The 21,146-nt window shown below is 37.0% G+C and overlaps 1 protein-coding gene across 1 annotated transcript in view; it reads right to left on the bottom strand.

Annotated features, from left to right (window-relative positions):
• The window catches only part of DCHS2 (dachsous cadherin-related 2), a 130,631-nt gene that overhangs the window by 41,970 nt on the left and 67,515 nt on the right, over positions 1-21,146 (bottom strand). Inside the window, 1 exon segment of the mRNA XM_029950767.1 lies at positions 20,021-20,878. Within this exon segment, the coding sequence (XP_029806627.1) occupies positions 20,021-20,878 (858 nt within the window).

The raw sequence follows: 21,146 nt of genomic DNA, 5'->3' as shown, positions 1-21,146 counted from the left end.
AAAGAAAGAAAAGGCCCTGGAACAGATAATATTTTCCCCAAGAGCCTTTTCAACACTTAACACTCAAAGAAAAATGCAGTGATCGCTATATATATTTAAGGAAACAAGTCTATGACACTATTTACGGAATTGAAAATTCATGGAAAAAAGGCATAGAATAGAATTCATTATGGAGAAAGAATGGGAAAACCAAAATTGGATATATTACTCTTTAAAAACATTATTTATAACATAAACTGTGACAAAGTTTCAAAACCATTTTTTAATAGTTTATTGTCAAATTGGTTTCCATATAACACCCAGTGCTCTTCCCCACAAGAGCCCTCCTCCATCACCACCACCTCTTTCCCCCACCCCCCTTCAACCCTTGGTTAGTTTTCAGAATTCAAAAGTCTCTCAGGTTTTCTTCCAAGTGGTGGTTGGTTTCAAGCCAGTTATGAAGTCATTTAGTGACAATGTAAAGGATTTTAATCAATCATGGTAGAATCAAGTTGCTGCACATGTTGAGAATCTTTCAAGCTGCATTATAATGTGATGTTTATTTTCTTACATGTTAGGAAGGGTCTTGCTAATATAAAAATGCCTTACATTTTCAGTAGTAATATGCCTTCATAGTAGTGCAGTATGTTTAGTGCGCAATCACAATTCTGTGCTTCCTGATATAATTTAGTGTGTAAACACAGGAAATTTTATTTCAACTGGCTTGTCATATATTCTTAAGAGCAGCAGTAAGAAGAGAAACAGCTATGCAGGGAAGATGTACAGTCTTGCTGATGGCTTTTTCTCCATGGGTTAGGATGCTTTAATTATATGCCTGATTACAAAAGAAAACATGGAGATCTTGCATGTAAGATAACAAAGATAAGCAAAGAATTGTAAATAAGAATCATAGATGGCCTCTCTTAGAAAAGGAACAATCCTGTTGTTATTGCAAATAAAATGTTCATATCGAATAAAACTGTAGCGCACAAAGAATTTCATTCAGTGACAATATTTCAAACTAGATGCTAGAAGTCAGCAAAGAGCTACAGATAGTTCTATATGTTCTTCCTTGGATGACATTTAAATTTGAGGTTGCCCCAAAAAGAGAAAATAACTAACGGGCCTCAGATCCTTCTAGGTCTTGGCTTATTGTGCACATTTTAAGTAAAAGTCTGTCTCTGGGAATCTAGAGACGTTTTACAATTACTGCTCATTTCACATTAAGGTAGAAATGATAAAATGAAAACCAACTTTATAAATTTTTTTATAAATTTTTTTTTGTTTTATTTATTTTTGATACTGAGAGAGACAGAGCATGAGAGGGGGAGGGGCAGAGAGAGAAGGAGACACAGAACTGGAAGCAGGCTCCAGGCTCTGAGCTAGCTGTCAGCACAGAGCCCGATGCAGGGCTCGAGCCCACGAACGTGAGATCTGACCTGAGCCGAAGCCGGAGGCCTAACCGACTGAGCCACCCAGGTGCCCCAAAAACCAACTTTAAATCCCATGTGGCAACTGAAACACATAGAAAAATTTATATTTTCAGCTTTTATGAATTTCACTGTAAGTCTAACATTGAGTCAAAACTGTAACGCATTCAATGTTCTTTTTTTTTTTTTTTCTTTACAAAAATACAGTTAAGAAAGTATTATCAGGGGAACCTGGGTGGCTTAGTCGGTTAAGCGTCCAACTTTGGCTCAGGTCATGATCTCTTGGTTCATGAGTTCCAGCCCTGCATTGGGCTCTGGGCTGAGCTTGGAGCCTGGGGCCTGCTTCAGATTCTGTGTCTCCCTCTCTCTGCCCCTCCCCGGCTCAGGCACTGTCTCTGTCTCTGTCTCTCTCTCTCTCTCTCTCTCTCTCTCTCTCTCTCTCTCTCTCTCTTTCAAAAATGAAATAAATAGTAAACATTAAAACTACAAATATCATCTGCAGCAGCAGCAAACTATCTATTCAAATGCAGAGTTACAGGGGTGCCTGGTGGCTCAGTCAGTTAAGCATCGAACTGGATTTCAGCTCAGATCACCATCTCACAGTTCATGGGATAGAGCCCTGCATCAGCTCTGTGCTTACATCGTGGAGCCTGCTGGGGATTCTCTCTGCCCTTCCCTTACTCACGTGTATGTTCATGCACACATGCTCTCTCTCTCTCTCTCTCTCAAAAACAAAGGGATAAATATTTTTAAGAAATAAAAGAATTATGTAACAGTGTTATGTGCCTATAAAAATCAATATTCATGGAAAATTTTAGGTGAAATAATAATAAAAACATTTTATTCAGAGCTACTCATGAGCAAATACTTCTAGAGTTTTACTTTTGTCATTTCTAAGCAGTGCAAGTATTTTATTGATGACTGACTTGAGATTTTTTAAAACATTTCAATGATTTTAAACTATCCAATATCTCTTAATCATCCAGTCACTGAAATACTGAACATATTTCAATCATTTAATACAAAAAGGTAGGACTAACATCAGCAAGATGGCTGAATAGAAAGCCCTGAACCTCATCCCCTATAGAGAGACTGATTGAACAATATAGTCCAAAAAGCTCTTATAAGAAGCTCCAGAAAGGAGTGGTATGATACAATCAAAGTGCTAAAAGAAAAAAGCTGCCACCAAGATACTATATCCAGCAAAACTGCCCTTTGGAGATGAGAAAGAAAGAAATATCTTCTCAGATAAACAAAAGCTGAGAGAGCTCATCACCACTAAACCTGCCTGACAAGAAAGGATAAATGCTTCTAGTTGCAATGAAAGGACACTAGCTAGCAACATGAAAGCATATGAAAATATGAAGCTCTCTGGTAAAGGTAAATATACAATACCAAATCTCACAACACTGTAATGGTGGCATATAAATCATTTTATTTCTGATGTAAAGTTTAAGAGATAAAAGCATAAGAAATCAGTATGACTATAAAACTATGTAAATGGATAAAAATATTAAAAGATGTAATTTATGAAATCAATAACAAAGTGGGAAGAAGTAAAAAGGCAGTTTTTTTTTCTATGCGATTGAAGTTAACTGTTACTAGTTTAAAACAAATTGTTAAAACTAGAATATGTGTTATGTAGTTCCCAGGGTAACCACAAAGAAAATATCTATAGATGAAATACAAATGGAAATAAGAAGGAACTCAAAACATGTCACTACAAAAAAGCTAATGCAACACAAGGGAAGGTGGCAAGAGAAGAAAGGAACAAAATGAAAAACATACACAAGACAATTTAAAAAAACTTTTAAAATATTTTATTTATTTTTGAGGGGGGGGAGGGGCAGACAGACAGGGAGACACAAAATCCACGCAGGCCCCAGGCTCTGAGCTGTCAGCCCTGATGTGGAGCTTGAACCCATTAACCATGAGATCATGACCTGAGCCGAAGTCAGATGCTTAACCGACTAAGCCAGCCAGGTGCCCCTTCATAAAATAATCTTTAAAAATGGCTGTACTAAGTCCTTCCCTATCAGTAATTTTTAAAAATCTAAACTGATGAAACACCTCAATCAAGAAACATGGAATAGCTGAATGGATTAAAAAAACAAGATCCAAGTATATACTACCACCAAAAAACTGACTTTAGATAAAGGACAGACATAGGCTGCAAGTGGAAAGATGGGAAAAGATATTCCATGCAAATAGTATCCAAAAGACAACAGGGGAGATTATACTTACATAGGACAAAATACAGTGTAAGTCAGAAACTCTCACGAGACAAAGAAGAACACTACATAAAAATTTCTATTCACCAGGAAGATAAAACAATTATAAATAATATATGCACCTAATAGAACACCCAAATATATGAAGAAAATACTGATAGAATTGTGGGGAGAAACAGTAACACAATAACAGTAGAAGATTTCAATACCTCACTTTCAATAATGGATAGATCAAACAGTTAGAAGAGCAATAAAAAAAAAGAAGGACTTGAATAATATTATAGACTAATTGGACCAAAGAGACAGACAGAGAACACTCTACCCAACAACAGCATGATACACATCCTCAAGTGTATTATATGCTCCCACTTGTTCCTTTAGTGCACATTCGCCAGGACAGATGACACATTAGGGAACAGCAGCAGTCTTAACAAATTTAAGAATATTAAAATCATACCAAGTATCTAACTACAATGGAATGAAAGTAGTAATCAATAGCAAAGGAAAACTAGAATATTCACAGACACACTGAAATTAAATAACAACTCTTAACAACTCTACAATTAGTAGGTCAATGAAAAAATCTAAAGGATAATTAGATAATGTCTTGAAATAAATGAAACAAAAATACAACATACCAAAACATAGGCTGTAGCAAAAACAATACTAAGGGAATTTTACAGCAACACATGCCTACGTTCAAAAAAGAAGAAAGACTGCACATCAACAACTTAACTTTACAACTCAATAAACTAGAAAATGGAACAAATTAAAAGCAAAGTTAGAAGAAAGAATATTAGAACAGAAATAGGTAAAGTAGGAAAAATCAAGAGGAAAAACAACTAAAAGTAAGTTTTTTTTTTATTTAATAGTTTATTGTCAAATTGGTTTCCATATAACACCCAGTGCTTCTCCCCACAAGTACCTCCCACCATGACCATCACCCCTTCCCTCCTTCCTCCTCCCTCTTCAGTCCATGGTCTGTTTTCAGTATTCAATAGTCTCTCATGATTTGTGTCCCTCCCTCTCCCCAGCTCTCTTTTCCCCTTCCTCTCCCTATGGTCCTCTGTTAGGTTTCTCCTGTTAGACTAAGTATAAACATATGGTATCTGTCCTTCTCTGCCTGACTTATTCCACTTAGCATGACACCCTCGAGGTCCATCTACTTTGCTACAAATGGCCAGATTTCATTCTTCCTCATTGCCATATAGTACCCCATTGTATATATATACCACATCTTCTTGATCCATTCATCAGGTGATGGACATTTAGGCTCTTTCCATGATTTGGCTGTTGTAGAAACATGAACATAGGGGTACATGTGCTCCTATGCATCAGCACTTCTGTATTCTTTGAGTAAATCCCTAGCAGTACTATTGCTGGGTCATAGGGGAGTTCTATTGAAAACGTAAGTTATTTTTTAAAAAATCAGCAAAATTGGGGCTCCTAGGTAGTTTAGTCAGTTAAGCATCTGACTTCCACTCAGGTCATGATCTCATGGGTTCATGAGTACAAGCACTACACTGGGCTCCGTGTGGACAGTGTGGAGCCTGCTTAGGATTCTCTCTCTCCCTCTTTTTCTCTGCCCCTCCCCACTTGTGCACTCTTAACTCTCATGCATGCTCTCTCTCAAAAGAAATAAAATAAACTTAAAAATCACCAAAATTGACAAATCCTTTGGCTAGACAAAGAAAAATGTAAAAAATACTCAAGTAACAAAAATTGGAAATGAAAGAGGAAATACTACAAATGATGCCACAGAAATATAAGGATCATTAGAGACTTCTATGAACAATGATACACCAAAAAATAAGATAACCCAGGAGAAAAGAATGAATTTCTAGAAACATACACCCTACCAAAATTGAATTTGAAGAAAGAAAAAAATCTGAACACATGTATATATAACTAGTAAGAAGATTGAATCAGTAATCAAAATCTCCCCATAAAAGGACCAGATTGCTTCACTGGTGAAGCCTACCAAACATTTAAAGAATTAACACCAATCTTTCTCACACTCTTCCAAAATGTTGAAGACAATACTTCCAAACTTATTTTATAAGGCCAGCATTACTCTGATGCCAAAACCAGAAACACTACAAGAAAACTACAGACTAATATCCCAAATGAATATAAATGCAAAGAACCTCAACAAAATACCAACAAACCAAATTCAATAGCACATTAAAAGGATCATATGTCATAGCAATGTGGGATCTATTCCTGGTATGCAATGATGGTTCAATGTAGGAAAATCAATCAATGTGATACACCACCTTAACGGAATAAAGAGTAAAAATCACATGATCATCTCAATACATACAGTAAAAGCATTTGGCAAAATTCAACACTTTCATGATAAACACACTCAATAAACTAGGAACAGAAGGAAATTACCATACATAATAAAGGCCATATAAGAAAAGTCCAAAGCTCTAGCATTCTTACTCAACAGTGAAATTGAAAAGCTTTTCAACCAGGAACAAGGCAAGAATGCGCACTCTTGCAACTTATTTGCTATATATAGTACTGAAAGTCTGAGCCAAAGAAATCAGGTTTTGAAATTACAAGCATAAAAGTCAGAAAACAAGAATGAAATGATCGTTGTTCTTACATGATCTTATATGCAGAAAACCGTAAAAATTACACACACACACACACTAGTTAGAACTAATAAATGAATTCAGCAAAGTTGTAGAATACAAAATCACCACTCAAAAATCACTTGTGTTTCTATGCACTAATAATACACAATCTGAAAAAAGAAATTAGGAAAACAATCCCATTTGCAATAACATGAAAAAAATTGATAAACTTAACCAACGAGGTGAAAGATTTATACACTAAAAACTATAAAACATTGCTAAAATAAATTATAGAAGACACAAATAAATAGAAAGACATTCTGTGTCCACTTCATGAGGAGTGGAAGACTTAAAATGCTAAAATGTCTATACCACCCAATACACTCTATGGAATTAATGTAATCCATATAAAAATCTCAATGGAATCTTTTTTACAGAAATGAAAAAAAGAATTTTAAAATTCATATGGAATCTCAAATTCCTCCAAATAGCCAAAACAATCTTGAGAAAAAACAAACAGCTGAAGGCTTCACACTTAACTAACTTCAACAGTAAAGAGCTAGTGTAATCAACCAGTCTGATACTGGCATGAAGATTCCAGAAAGAAACTCTCATGCACTTATATTTTTTTACTGTTTATTAATTTATTTTCAGAGAAAGAGTGCACAAGAGCAGGGGTGGGCAGAAAGACAGAGAGAAAGAGAGAGAATCCCAAGCAGGCTCTCCTCTGTCAGCACCAAGCCCAATGTGGGGCTCTAACTAAAAAACCTTGAGATCATGACCTGGGGCAAAATCAAGAGTCAGAAGCTTAACCCAAAATGACCAACAGGTTTTTAAAAGATGTTCAATATCACTAATCATCAGGAAAATGCAAATCAAAACCACAAGATATCACCTTGCATCAGTTAGGATGATTATTATAAAACAAAAATTAAAAACAGAAAATAACAAGTGTTGGTGAGAATATGTTGAAATTGGAATCCTTGAACACTCTTAGTGGTGTTATAAAATGGTATAGCCCCTATGGAACACAGTAGAAAAGTCCCTCTAAAAATTAAAATTAGAGTTGTCATATATCCAGATATCCCACTGGGTATATATTCAAAGAACTGAAAATAAGGTCTCAAAGGGATATTTGCATACCCATGGCCACTGCAACATTATTTACAAACAATCTAAATATCCTTCAATGGATAAGGAGTTAAAGAAATGTAGTACATTCATACAATATTATTTCAGCCTTTCAAAAGAAGGAAATGTCCATAGGCATTGAGGAACCTTGATTTTGTGAATAAGGCAGTCACAAAAAGACAAATACTTCATTGACTATTTATTTGAGGTATTTAAAGTAGTCACACTCTCAGCCCCAGAAGTAGAATGGCAGTTGCTAGAAACTGGAGGGAAGGGAAAGAGTTGTGCAAGGAGTATAGTTTCCGTTTTGAAAGATGAAAATGTTCTAGAAACCCCTTGCACAATGATGGGCCGACTGATATCACTACTGTACTGTGCACTGAAAAATGATTATTTATGATGGTAAATTCTGGAAGAAAAGTTGATTTTCTCTCCCCCACCTTCCCATCATCAAAAATGACTACACATGTTACTAAAACTTTCCAAAGAATTTACCCCTGGGATGAGACAAAGCACAGAAAATCTCAAAATAAATAATTCTCCAAAATTTTTGAACAGATGAAAACCATGTTTTAAATGTAAATGTTATGCAATCTTGAACACATTTGCTTTTGTGAACACCTTAAGGAAATTAATAGAGGAAGCTATAAAAAGCACTTATTGACCTTTATGAGCTTTAGGAAAAGACAGATGTGTCAGAAAACCAAGATAGAGTTAATACATGAAATGAGAGGTCGAAAAAATTAAGTCTGAAATGTATTTTTAATGGGGCTACAGATTTTAGTGGCCTAATTTTTTAAAGGGAAGATTACCTATAAATGGAGGCATTGCATCACTTGAAATTCACTCATCACAATTTAGAGAAAGGCAGGTGTTAAAGTGACCCCTTGATGTTCCTACTACCTCTCTAATTTTGTGATTTACAGAAGACTATATTGAAAGCATGAGCTTGAGAATTTTCAGTGTTGCTTCACTGTTGGATCAGACTCCGAATCTTGTCTGCAGACCTGATGCTGGCAATCTCTCCTCATTTTCCAGTAATCTGCTGTCTAGTCTGCAGTGCCAGACTCCAAATTCCCTTCATTTTCAAGAGCTGGTCCCTTTTCTCCTTTCCAGTTTCTGGCATCCCCAAGCCAACTAGAACCCAAAGCCTCCACACATCCAGAAAGAAAGGGAGTAATTTTTCTATACGAGTTATTCTCAACTCTGGTGGTTAGATAGCTGGCACATTTCCAATTACTTCAAGAAACAAAGCAAATGTCTCAAAAAAAATCTTAAAAACTATGTTTTACTTAGATTAAAGAAACACTGTTTAAGATGTTTTTAGCTGCCACATAATGAGTAGTATAGTCAACTATTTTAATGATTCCATTTGATTGTCACAGCTTGAAGGTGATGTATGGCTGTCCTTACAATATATAAATCTGAAATCAGGGTTCAATATCCACAAATAATAGATGCTAATTGAAAACAAAAGGGAAAGAAAAGAAATCCTAATATTTTTAAGTGTTTTATTCTGGTTTTTACTCAAATATAAATGAGATTTCTCAGTAAACCTAACAGTGCTATAAATCACAAACGTCTAAATCTCCTCCAGCTTTCAAAAACAAAACAAAATGCCCTCTGATCTTCAAGACTCTTCAAGCCACTGCCATGTTTCTTTGTTACCCTTCACAGCCAAGCCTGGTGAAAACAGACTGAATTTCTCTCCCCGTTTGCTCTGCACCTCACTCACCTTGGCTTCTAAAATAAAGTTCTAGAGACTTAGTTCACCCTCAGGGTCCCTATCCTCTCTGAAGTTGCTGAATTCTATCTGGCTGCACACAATTCCTTGTAAGCAGCCGCAGCTGACTCTGGAGGGCATGTTGGTGGTCTTGGCTCCTGGTCTCTATTCTTTGCCAAATCTTCAACTGTTTCACCAAGGTGAACTTACTCTCCAGAACTTCCTTTCTGGATACTCCTCATGTTGCTAACTGTATCTTTTTTCTCTTATTGTCTTATCCTTTATATTTGATGCATGGACTTATCTTTTCAGACATGCCTTCCTTTCTACCATGTCTTTACCTCTGTACCGAAACGGCATCCTCAGACCATCTCTAGAAACACTCCCCTACCCCGTGGAGGAGAGGTTTTTTGAGCTCTGGGGGGCAGCCCACTACTTCATGCACTTCTGCACTGGGGACAGATCTCCAACTAAACTAGCTTTCATTTTTTAGTCCTTATCATACCTCACCTCTGCTGCAAATTAAATATTGTTGACCACTCCTTACCTCTTGAATATGTCACTTTCCTGTTCCTGTAACAAACTCTTCCAGGACTTGTTGGTGATTCCCTGGCTAGCCCCTCCGCCTCAGTCTCTTTGGTGGATGTGTTACTTCAACTCTTGCAAAATATTGCTGTTATTTTGCATTTTTTCTAGGCCTTCTCTCTATCCCCACCTTTGGCTTGCATGCATAATTACATGGGAGGGGCTACCAATTCACAGTGCCGATGTACCTTCAAAAATCTCACTTAATTGCTTGGGGTTGTAGATGTCTAGGTAGCAGTAATTTTTAGAAGCGTCCCAGGAACACCTGGGTGGCTCACTCAATTAAGCAACCAACTCTTGATTTCAGCTCAGGTCAGGATCTTCCAATGATTGAGGCCCATGTGGGGCTCTGTATGGGGACTGCCTGGAATTGTCTCCCTCCTCTTCTCTCTCTCTGCCCTTCTCTCTCCTGCTTGTGCTCTTTCTCTCTCAAAATAAATAAATAGACTTTTAAAAATAATATAAAATAGAATAGAATAGAATAAATAAAATAAAATCTCCCAGGTGACTTTATGGTCATTCATCATGTGGGTTACCACAGTACCCTTCTAACTCAGATTTCTCCCCAGGCCTTCATAAGAACTTCAAAGTTAGCTAGGTATAAAAGCTGTTTCATCTCTCTTTTGATAACTGAAAGGCCATCAAGGTCACACTGGAAAGTTCAAGAGAGCCTCATCAACTGTTTAGGATTAATAAGCAACTTTCTGATTCTACCATGGCTCCCTGTGTCCTTTCTCCTAGAAAGAGAGATCTGCTCATCCTGGCAGGACTGTTGTAATCCACCTGGTGATTATAGTTCTTCATATACATAAAAACTGACATTCTGGTCTACTATCAGTCTCTTTCATATTGGTTAGTAAGTTCCAACCCTGGAGAAAGTAACTCCCTGGTTTGTTAATAAGATGAGGTGTTGAGCCTATAATGGCTAAGGCCCAGATGTGAGACTGGGGTTAATTTCCAAAGATGAAAGCTACCTTATGAGATATTTATCTTACTCTGAGACAGACTGGCCTCATCTAAGGTATTCTTCTCTATCTCCTCCAGATCTATCTTAGTCATAGGTAAGGTGATGAAAGTCCATACTGCCTGTAAATGGCTGGTTAGATAGCACTCATTCCAATGAGTCTCTTCCCAAATATGAGACTGGCCTTCAATAAAATAATGAAAAAAAGATGACAGGTAATACATAATTGCTTCTCTTTTTTTTCATTATCATAAAAATTTATATGTTGGGCCCTGTTCCAAAGTTATAGATGACACAGATTAAGGGAACTCTTCCCATAACTTCCATAGTTATTGGAACTTTGTCACCTTGGAAAGTATAATTGCTATCTTATTTGGAGACAACATGGAATGGAATGGAATGGTAAGACTTTAAAACCAGAAAGTAATTCACTGTTGTTATATAATTGCTATGTAACAACTGGTTGCTCTGGTAAGAAGTTATACCCAGTGAACGTTATAGAATTCAATGAAAGATTTGAGACAGAAGGAGGATAGTAATAATAACAATAAAAACAATGATTCATACACTACACAACCTCACTGAATCCTTATAGTAGCCCTGTGAGGAAATCATTATCATCTCCACTTTACAGAAGGAGAAAGAGAGCCCCTACACTGTGAGTGGAGAAGGGTGGTAACTCAGCTACACCAACTCCTATCACACCATACTTTACATACATGTGCCGAGCCTACCAAGAATAAGAGCCAAAATTTATTGCCAAAGGACCAAAAGAAGAAAGGACTGTCCTCCATACTATCAAGATCAGATTTGTTTATGATATAAAATGAAACATGCATAATTCACTAGTTAGAATGCCCCATGTATCATTATGTTTTAATGTTATTTCAAGATTTTTAAGGTCTGAGTATTTACTTTTAATCACAGTATCATAACAATTCATAATTTCATATTTCCCGCTCATGGTAACAAAAGAAAACCATAAGAAGGTCCATTGAAATTACTGAATGGATTGAAATGCCACAGACAACCAAGTGGTTTATTTTTCACTTCAAAATATTCAGGACAGTTATAGTCCCTCAGGACAGTTATAGTCCCTCTAGATTTAATCCCGTCTAGATTAAAGATGAACAGTGGCAAGTGTAAAGAATGGGGAATCACTTGAATTTCAACTCTTTTTCTCATGTTGCTGTACAGGCGGCCTCTCTCTTATAGACAACTGGTATACTGGAGAGTGACCCTTTCTGTGACCAACTCTTAAAGGATTTACCTACCAAAGAGTTGCTTTTAAAATGGGAACTATAAGTTTGATCCAAAAGAAAATGGAAAGGACCCAAATAAATAAAATCAAGAATGAAAGAGGAGAGATCATAACCAACACCACAGAAATAAAAACAATAATAAGAGAACATTATGAGCAATTATATGCCAATAAAATGGGCAATTTGGAAGAAATGGACAAATTCCTAAGAACATATAAACTACCAAAACTGAAACAGGAAGAAATAGAAAATTTGAAAAGACCATAACCAGACCAATAACCAAAAGAAATCAAATTATTTATCAAAAATCTTCCAAGAAACAAGAGTCCATGGCGAGATGGCTTTCCAGGGGAATTCTACCAAACATTTAAAGAAGAGTTAACACCCATCCTCTTGAAGCTGTTCCAAAAAAATACAAATGGAGGGAAAACCTCCAAACATTTTCTATGAAACTAGTATTACCTTGATTCCAAAACCAAAGACCTCACTAAAAAAGAGGACTATACACCAATTTCACTGATGAACATGGATGCAAAAATCCTCAACAAGATTACTAGCCAACTGGATCCAATAATACATCAAAAAAATTATTCACCATGAACAAGTAGGATTTATGCCTGGGATGCAGGGCTGGTTCAATATTTGCAAGACAATGTGATTCATTACATCAATAAAAGAAAGGACAAGAACAACATGATCTTCTCAATAGATGCAGAGAAAGCATTTGACAAAGTACAGCATCCTTTTTTGATTAAAAAAAAAAGCCTTAAGAAAGTAGGGATAGAAGGATCATACCTCAAGATCATAAAAGCAATATATGAAAGGCCCAAAGCTAATATCATCCTCAATGGGGAAAAACTGAGAGGTTTCCCTCTAAGGTCAGGAAAAAGACAGGGATGTGCACTCTTGCCACTGTTATTCAACACAGTATTGGAAGTCTTAGCCTCAGCAATCAGACAATATAAAGAAATAAAAGTCAGCCAAATTGGCCAGGAGGAGGCCAAACTTTCACTCTTCGCAGATGACATTATACTCTATATGTAAAACCCAAAAGATTCACCAAACAACTGCTAGAACTGATCCATAAATTCAGCACAGTGGCAGAATATAAAATCAATGCACAGAAATTGGTTGCATTCCTATACACCAACAATGAAGCAACAGAAAGAGAAATCAAAGAATTGATCCCATTTACAACTGCACCTAACACCATAAAATACCTAGGAATAAATCTAACCAAAGAAGTGAAAAATCTATACACTGAAAACTATAGAAAGCTTATGAAAGAAATTGAAGAAGACACACACAAAGAAGGAAGAATATCCCACACTCCTGGATAGGAAGAGCAAATATTATTAAAATGTTAACACTACCCAAAGCAATCCACATATTCAATGAAATTCCTATCAAAATAACACCAGAATTCTTCACAGAGCTAGAATAAACAATCTTAAAATTTGTATGGAACCAAAAAAGACCCCGAGTAGCCAAAGCAATCATGAAAAAGAAAACCAAAGCAGGAGGGCTCACAATCTCTGACTTCAAGCAGTATTATAAAGCTGTAATCATCAAGACAGTATGGTACTGACACAAAACCAGACATTCAGATCAATGGACCAGAATAGAGAACCCAGAAATGGACCCACAAACGTATGGCCAAATAATCTTTGACAAAGCAGGAAAGAATATTCAATGGAATAAAGACAATCTCTTCAGCAAGTGGTGCTGGAAAAAAACTGGACAGCTGCAGTAAAATGAACATATACCACTTTCTTACACCATACACAAAAGTAAACTAAATGGATGAAAGACCTAAATGTAAGACAGGAAGCCATCAAAATTCTCAAGGAGAAAGCAGATAAGAACCTCTTTGACCTTGGATGCAGCAACTTCTTACTCAACATATCTCTGAAGACAAGGGAAACAAAAGTAAAAATGAATTATTGGGACTTCATCAAAATAAAAAGTTTCTGCACAGTGAAGGAAACAATCAGCAAAACTAAAAGGCAACTGATGAAATGGGAGAAGATATTTGCAAACGACATATCAGATAAAAAGTTAGTATCCAAAATCTATAAAGAACCTATCAAACTCAACACCCGAAACACAAATAATCCAGTGAAGAAATGGGCTAAAGAGATAAACAGACACTTCTCCAAAGAAGACATCCAGATGGCCAATAGATACATGAAATGATGCTCAATGTCACTCATCATCAGGGAAATAGAAATCAAAACCACAATGAGATACCACTTCACACCTATCAGAATGGCTAACATAACAACTCAGACAACAATAGGTGGTGGCAAGGATGAGGAGAAAGAGGATCTCTTTTGCACTGCTGGTGGGAATACAAACTGATATAGCCACTCTGGAAAACAGTATGGAGGTTCCTCAAAATATTAATAGAACCCAGCAATTGCACTACTAGGTATTTATCTAAGGGACACAGGTATGCTGTTTCAAAGGGACATATGCACCCCAGTGTTTACAGCAGCACTATCAACAGCAGCCAAAGGATGGAAAGAGCCCAAATGTCCATTGATGGATGAATGGATAAGAAGATGTGGTGTGTACACACACACACACACACACACACACACACACACACACAATGCAGTATTACTCGCTCAAAAAGAATGAAATCTTTCCATTTGCAACTATGTGGATAGAACTAGAGGGTATTATGCTAAGTGAAATTAGTCAATCAGAGAAAGACAAATATCACATGACTTCACTCATATGAGGACTTTAAAATAGAGAACAGATGAAGATAAGGGAAGGGAATAAAAATAATATAAAAACAGGGAGGGGGACAAAAACATAAATATGGAGAACAAACAGAGGGTTACTGGAGGGGATGTGGGAGGGGGATGGGCTAAATGGGTAAAAGGCATTAAGGAATCTACTCCTGAAATCATCGTTGCACTATATGCTAACTACCTTGGATGTAAATTTTTTAAAAATTAAAAAAGTGAAAAAATTATCTCAAAAAAATAAAATGAGAACTATATACTAAACTATGTATCATTTTAAACAGTTGGTGTTACATTTAACGTTGTTTGTAGATGAATGCAATGTTAATCAAAACTCAAACCTGTGAGCTTTGCCAGAAAAAAATGTTAAACAAATATAAATACAAATACATTAGGGTTATTTGTTTTAACTTTTTGTTTCTTAAAAGAACATTTAAATGTTAAAATTAGTTTGGGTTGATGAAAATTTATGATAATAGAAAACAGAATTCGCTCAAGATGTCAAGTGGTGCCTACTGATAGGATATTTGAGTAGCCCACAGAAAACTTAAACTTCCAATAGGCACATATTTTTCATTTGAAAACAGAATGAAAAGCTAAAGATATATTTGGGAGAAAATAATGCTGGAGGCTATAAAATGTTATTAAATAATTTATATCAAGGCATCCTAGGACGAATCAATGGATTTACGGTCTTTTAAAACCACTGGAATTCAAAGCAAAAAAAAAAAAATTCACCTTCTGGTGTCTGTGATATGATCTGGCAATATGAACTGAATTCATGTTCAGCCAAAGCTTAGGCCAGCAGGAAACGTCCATCAACATGTTATGCACCATGTCACTCTTCCTCACAGGAGGTTAGGAAATTCTGCTGAACCAGGTACAGGTTAGTTGCTCCAATCAGATTCAATGCCCTACTTAACTGTCATCCTTTCCTTCTCTCTTTCTTCTTCCTATTATATGCTCAATGGTTAGCTTTCTCTCAAATTAGGCTTTTAGACTTTATGCCCTTTAAACATGTCATAGTTACTCTTCATAGTAAGGTCCCAGCCCATTGCTTCAGATGTCTTGAAATGTATCCCAACCTGGATGTTTATGGATTCCATATGCTTGTAGTGCTGCCAGAAGTATTTCTACGCCTCTTTATGTGTAAGATTTAACACATTAATTTTTAGAGTGTTAAGTTCTATTACAAAGATAACAGTCAAATTTATTCAAGTTGTTCTAAATACAAGAGGACTAAGAAGAACAACTCTGATCAGAGGTCAAAGAAAACACAGTGGTGCAGCTAGCAGGATGGTCTTCCCATCTACTTATTCATTAGCTTTTCTGACTGAATCTCAAGGATGAGGCCTACCTTCAGAGGCAAGAAAGTAATTTGGTCTTCACTGTCTTCTGGATGAACTTTTAATCTCAGACCAGGTTACTCTTAACTACATTGATTAATCCCAATCGTGATGGGTGGGAGTAGACTGGACAGATTTGAGGAGATGCTGCCTGAATGATGGGCAAACAGGTTAAGTCAAGGTGGTTCCCTGCCATAATGACTGCCTCTTATCCAGAGTGAACCTGTGATATACAAATGAATGGCATATTGCAAAAGTGAAAACAGGTGCAAATTTTGCACTCCCATGGCAGTTTTTATTAGTGTTATTTAAATTCACTCCTGAATTCAACCATAACTATTATATTTACTAAGCTACAACTTAATTTCACATTGAAATGTTTTCTTTGGATATTGATATTTATTTAGGTTTAATCCTGCAAACAAATTGATCCTGAGTGAATTGAGAAAGAATATTCTAACAATTAGGGAAAGCCCAGGCACATTACTTAATATTTATAAATTTCATCCACTGATGTGAAAAAGTATAATAACGGTGATGACTTCCAAGCGAGTTCTTTTGAAAAATAATATATCTAGTGCCCGTTACTCTGCAGAATTTGTATTGTGAATGTTCACTGGTAGTGGGTGGAAACCCTATTATGTGAAGGATAACTGAAGGAATTAAAGAAGGGAAAACTACTTGAGTACAAACCAAAGTCCCTGCAGTGGCCCACGAGGCCCCACATGGTCTGGTAGTCCTCCTACTTCATTTCCTACCACTCTGGTCTCTGCTTACTCTGCTTCGGTCACACGGTCCTCTTTGCTGTTCTTTGAACAAACCAGGTAGGCTCCCATTAGCTTCTTCCTTTTTCTGAAATATTCTACTCCCAAATATACAAATGGCTGTCTCCTCTCTTCAGGTCTTTGCCCAAATGTGTCGGCTTGATGATGTCTGTCCTTACCTACTATCCAAGACTGCTGTTTGTCTCCCACCCAAAACCTAATTCCTTCTTACCTTTCTCTATTTTTTCTTTACTTGATGGCTCTTATTACCATCTAACATATACTAAAGTTATTCATTATGTTCATTGACACTGTCTCAGTATCCCTGCTAGAAAGTTAGTCTCATGAGGACAAGCATCTTAGTCTCTTAGCCTTCACTAATGTATCCTAGTAGAAAAGTACTAGGCCTATAGTACTCAATTAAAAAAAATTGCAAGGAGGGGTACTGGGTGGCTCAGTTGCTTGAGCATCTGACTCCTGGTTTCAGTTCAGGTCATGATCCCAAGGTTGTAGGGAACACTAAACATGGAGCCTACATAAGATTTTCTCTTGCTCCCTCCTCTCTTCTCCCCTACTCACGCCAACTCTCTCTCTCTGTTTCAAATTTTAAAAATGCATGGAAAGCAAATAAAATATCTAAAGAGTGACTGTGTTCAGTAGTGGAGTGCTCCTAAGGGCAGAACTAGATTTATGGATAGACAGAAAGGAGGGAGAGCTAGGTTCAACATGTGAATGCTTTCCAAATCAAATCACCTGCAGAGCTTGTTAAAAACAATTCTTGGACCTGAGACGTAATGACGCAGAACCTTCAGGGGAGGGTTACAGATATTTGGTTCACTCCAAACTTTAAGAACCACCCTTCTAGACTCTTAGTCAGTGAAATATTCAAGTAGAGGCATAAAGACCAAGTGTCAAGGGCTTTTAGAGAAATGTTCATTTTTGCACTGCAGACAAAGGCTTGGCTCAAAGATACTGTCATTTTATCCCATCAATTTTAAAATTTATTAATATATTATATTTTGTGCTATATTATTTAGAAAACGCTAACTTTACTTTCCATCAGGCTCTACTCTGGTGTTGGAATGTATGCGTCTTTTTAAAAAAAAATTTTAATGTTTATTTATTTTGAGAGGGGAGGAGGAGTAGACAGACAGAGAGTGATTGGGGAAGGGGCAGAGACACAAAATCCAAAGCAGACTTCTGGCTCTGAACTCTCAGCGCAGAGCCCAATGCGGGGCTCGGATTCACAAACCATGAGTTCATGACCTGACCTGAGCTGAAGTTGGATGCTTAACTAACTGAACCACCCAGGCACCTCAGAATGTATGCCTCTTAAGAGTAATACAAATATAGCTCTAAGGAGTATCTCATATTGTTTAACATTTAATGCTTATGTGGAAGTCTCACTACACATAAGAACATATGTTGCAAATTTCTGACTTAGTTTGGAAGTTGCAGCTATTTCATTTAATGCAGATGACTGCAATTTACTTTTGATAATGTTTAGAATCAATAAGAGGCCTTCTATGAAAGCAACCTATGGGATAACCATAATTCCAAAAAGAGTCAAAGTCAAGTTAATCATCTGCAACTGAAAACAACCCTCATTTAATATTCAGTATTAAACTGAATATTCTTTTTTTGATAGAGAAAGCAGTATAAAATGGGTAACACAAATATTTTTACTATGAAACGAATAAATCAATTTAGGAGAAATGCAGCTTGTCTTTTAAATAATGGTGTATGCAGGTATGGATAAACTGAAAATGAATGATAAAATGACAACCCCCCCCCCCAAAATGCCATAAGCAGGTGCACACGTGCAGCAGACCTTTGACAACCAAGCTCTTCTCTTTGAGTCCTTGTGTTCTGCCTGGTTGGTAGAAAGAATCAGCAGATTCATCTCTCCACTCTCTAGTTAGATATAATTACCCAAGTCAAATGTCTTTCAATTTACAACTGTCTATAAGGAAGTCTTTTCACTTTGGGATAGAAAGATAATTAAAACTGATTTTTATTTATGCTTTCCGCTATGGCATAAATGCAAGTAAGGAAATAATTGAAAACAAACTCAGCATTATTAGGAAAAATAGTTACTGCTCACAGAAGCCTATTTTGAGCTGTATTATCTGTGCCAAATTCTTTGATGATCAGATATTACTGCACAGTTTGAAAGCCATTGCTGACCATATCGAAATGAAGTAATAATGATAACAGTAGTAGTAGTTTCTATTTACTACATGCTTACTATGTATTAGACACTGTTCTGAGCGCTTTACATGAACTAGTTTATTCAGCACCCAGAGTTAATGAGGTAGACATAATTATTGCTCCTAATTTATGGGCTAGGAAACTGAGGCTCAGAGAGACTCAGCTGCCCAAGAAGGCGCAGTGGTTGAATCTGGAATTAAACTCAGGTAGAGCCCAAGCACGAAACACAACATATCTTCTTTTTTATTGTACTTCTAAAAATCTTTAGGAAATGTACACTTGTTAAGGATTCATATACATTTAAATAAAAGGTTTTTGAGATTGTAAACCTATATTAACTGAAACTTCAAAAGCCTTAAATGATTTATTTTTCAGTATTTTTCACTCTTTGTTGTTTTTAAGGTTTGTGTGTGTATGTTACTATATTTGAAGGTATTTTCTTTAAGTTTATTTATTTATGTAGAGTGACAGCATGCATGTGCAGGGAAGGGGCGGAGAGAAGGAGAGAGAGAGAGAATCCCAAGCAGGCTTCCTACTGTCAGTGCAGAGCCCCATCCAGGGCTTGAACTCACATATGGCTCAAACTCACAAAGAGTGAGATCATGACTTGAGCCAAAACCAAGTGTCGGATACTTAACCAACCGACCCACCCAGGTACCCTGATTGACAGTATTGTTTTAATACTACACTATAGATGAAAACTGAGTGGCTCAGTCAGCTAAGTGTCTGACTTCAGCCCAGGTCATGATCTCATGCTTTGTGAGTTCGAGGCCCACGTCAGGCTCTGTGCTGACAGCTCAGAGACTGGACCCTGTTTCAAATTCTGTATCTTCCTCTCTTTGCCTTTCTCCCATTCGTGGTCTACCTCTCTGTCTCTCAAAAATAAATTAACACTAAAAAAATTTTTTTTAATAAAATAAAATTGATATATGAAAAATTGGCTGAACTCAGGAGTTTATGGCTGAATCTGCAATAGCACTTTGTTGTATGATCCTTGGTTTTAAACATTATGCCAAACAGAAGCAATATACAAAAACTTGAGGGGACACTCACCTGCATCACAATTTTCAGTCACAGTCCCTTTATACAGAGGGTGGCTGAAGGAAATCTTTCCATCTTCTCCTTCCATGTGAACAACTAAGAGGCCAGGGGCTGTCCTGGCTGGGACCCCTTGGTCCATAACTTTTAACTGCAGCCAGATTGGAAAATACTCTGAAGATGGGCTGTGCCGAAGCTGAACTTCTCCTGTATACTTATCAATAGAAAACATTGGCTGAGTCTCTGCAAAACTAAACGTAACAGTTCCATTGGGTCCCAAGTCAGGGTCACTGGCTGTCAGAATGGCAGTTGTCTGATTAGTAGGTGACTGGGGAGAAAGAAAAATTTCAAAGGGGTTCTGCCCCCACACTGGGTCATTGTCATTAACATCCATGACATGCACTTTTATAATTACTGTGGTGCTTCTTGAGCCCTGAACACTACAGTCTCTGGCCGCAGCTCTCAATGTATGCTGAGATCTGGCTTCTCGATCCAAGGTGCGGCAGGTTCTCAATGTCCCCGCCACAGGATCAATGGTGAATGCACCAGAAGTTTCACCCACCAGAAAATACTCAGTTTTCCCATTCAGACCTTCATCCTTGTCCACGGCAGACAATACAAGAACCAATGTCCCCACTTCGGCATCTTCTCTCACGGAGGCCTGGTAATGCAGCGTAGGGAAGGAAGGGCCATGGTCATTGTCATCTAAAACTCTAACATGCAACTGCGCTAGAGAGCTCCTCGGTGGATTCCCTAGATCAGAGCACAGGATGACTAAGGTAAAATTGCTGACTTGTTCCCGGTCCAAAGCACGAGTGGTGGAGAGGTCTCCCGATGTTTCATTAATAGCAAAGTATTCATCAGTATTTCCATCTGTAAAGGAAAACAAATGCAAATTCAAGATTGGTTCCAACTGAAGAAGTAGCAGCCTTTTGCTGGCTATATTTACATATAAGATTCATGTGTATATGTGATATATATATCATTCGTATACATGATGACATATACATAAGATTCACTCATTCAACAAGTATTTATTTCATGATTATTACATCCTAGCACATCTGTAAGTATGGAGGATACAACAGTGAACATGATAAAGTCACTGCCCTCATCAAGCTTCTATTATCAGGGGATAAAC

This window comes from Suricata suricatta, chromosome 1 (assembly GCF_006229205.1).
Source record: "Suricata suricatta isolate VVHF042 chromosome 1, meerkat_22Aug2017_6uvM2_HiC, whole genome shotgun sequence".
Taxonomy (NCBI): domain Eukaryota; kingdom Metazoa; phylum Chordata; class Mammalia; order Carnivora; family Herpestidae; genus Suricata; species Suricata suricatta.
Note: the sequence above shows the minus strand (reverse complement) of the source record. Positions and strands in the feature narration are given on the sequence as shown.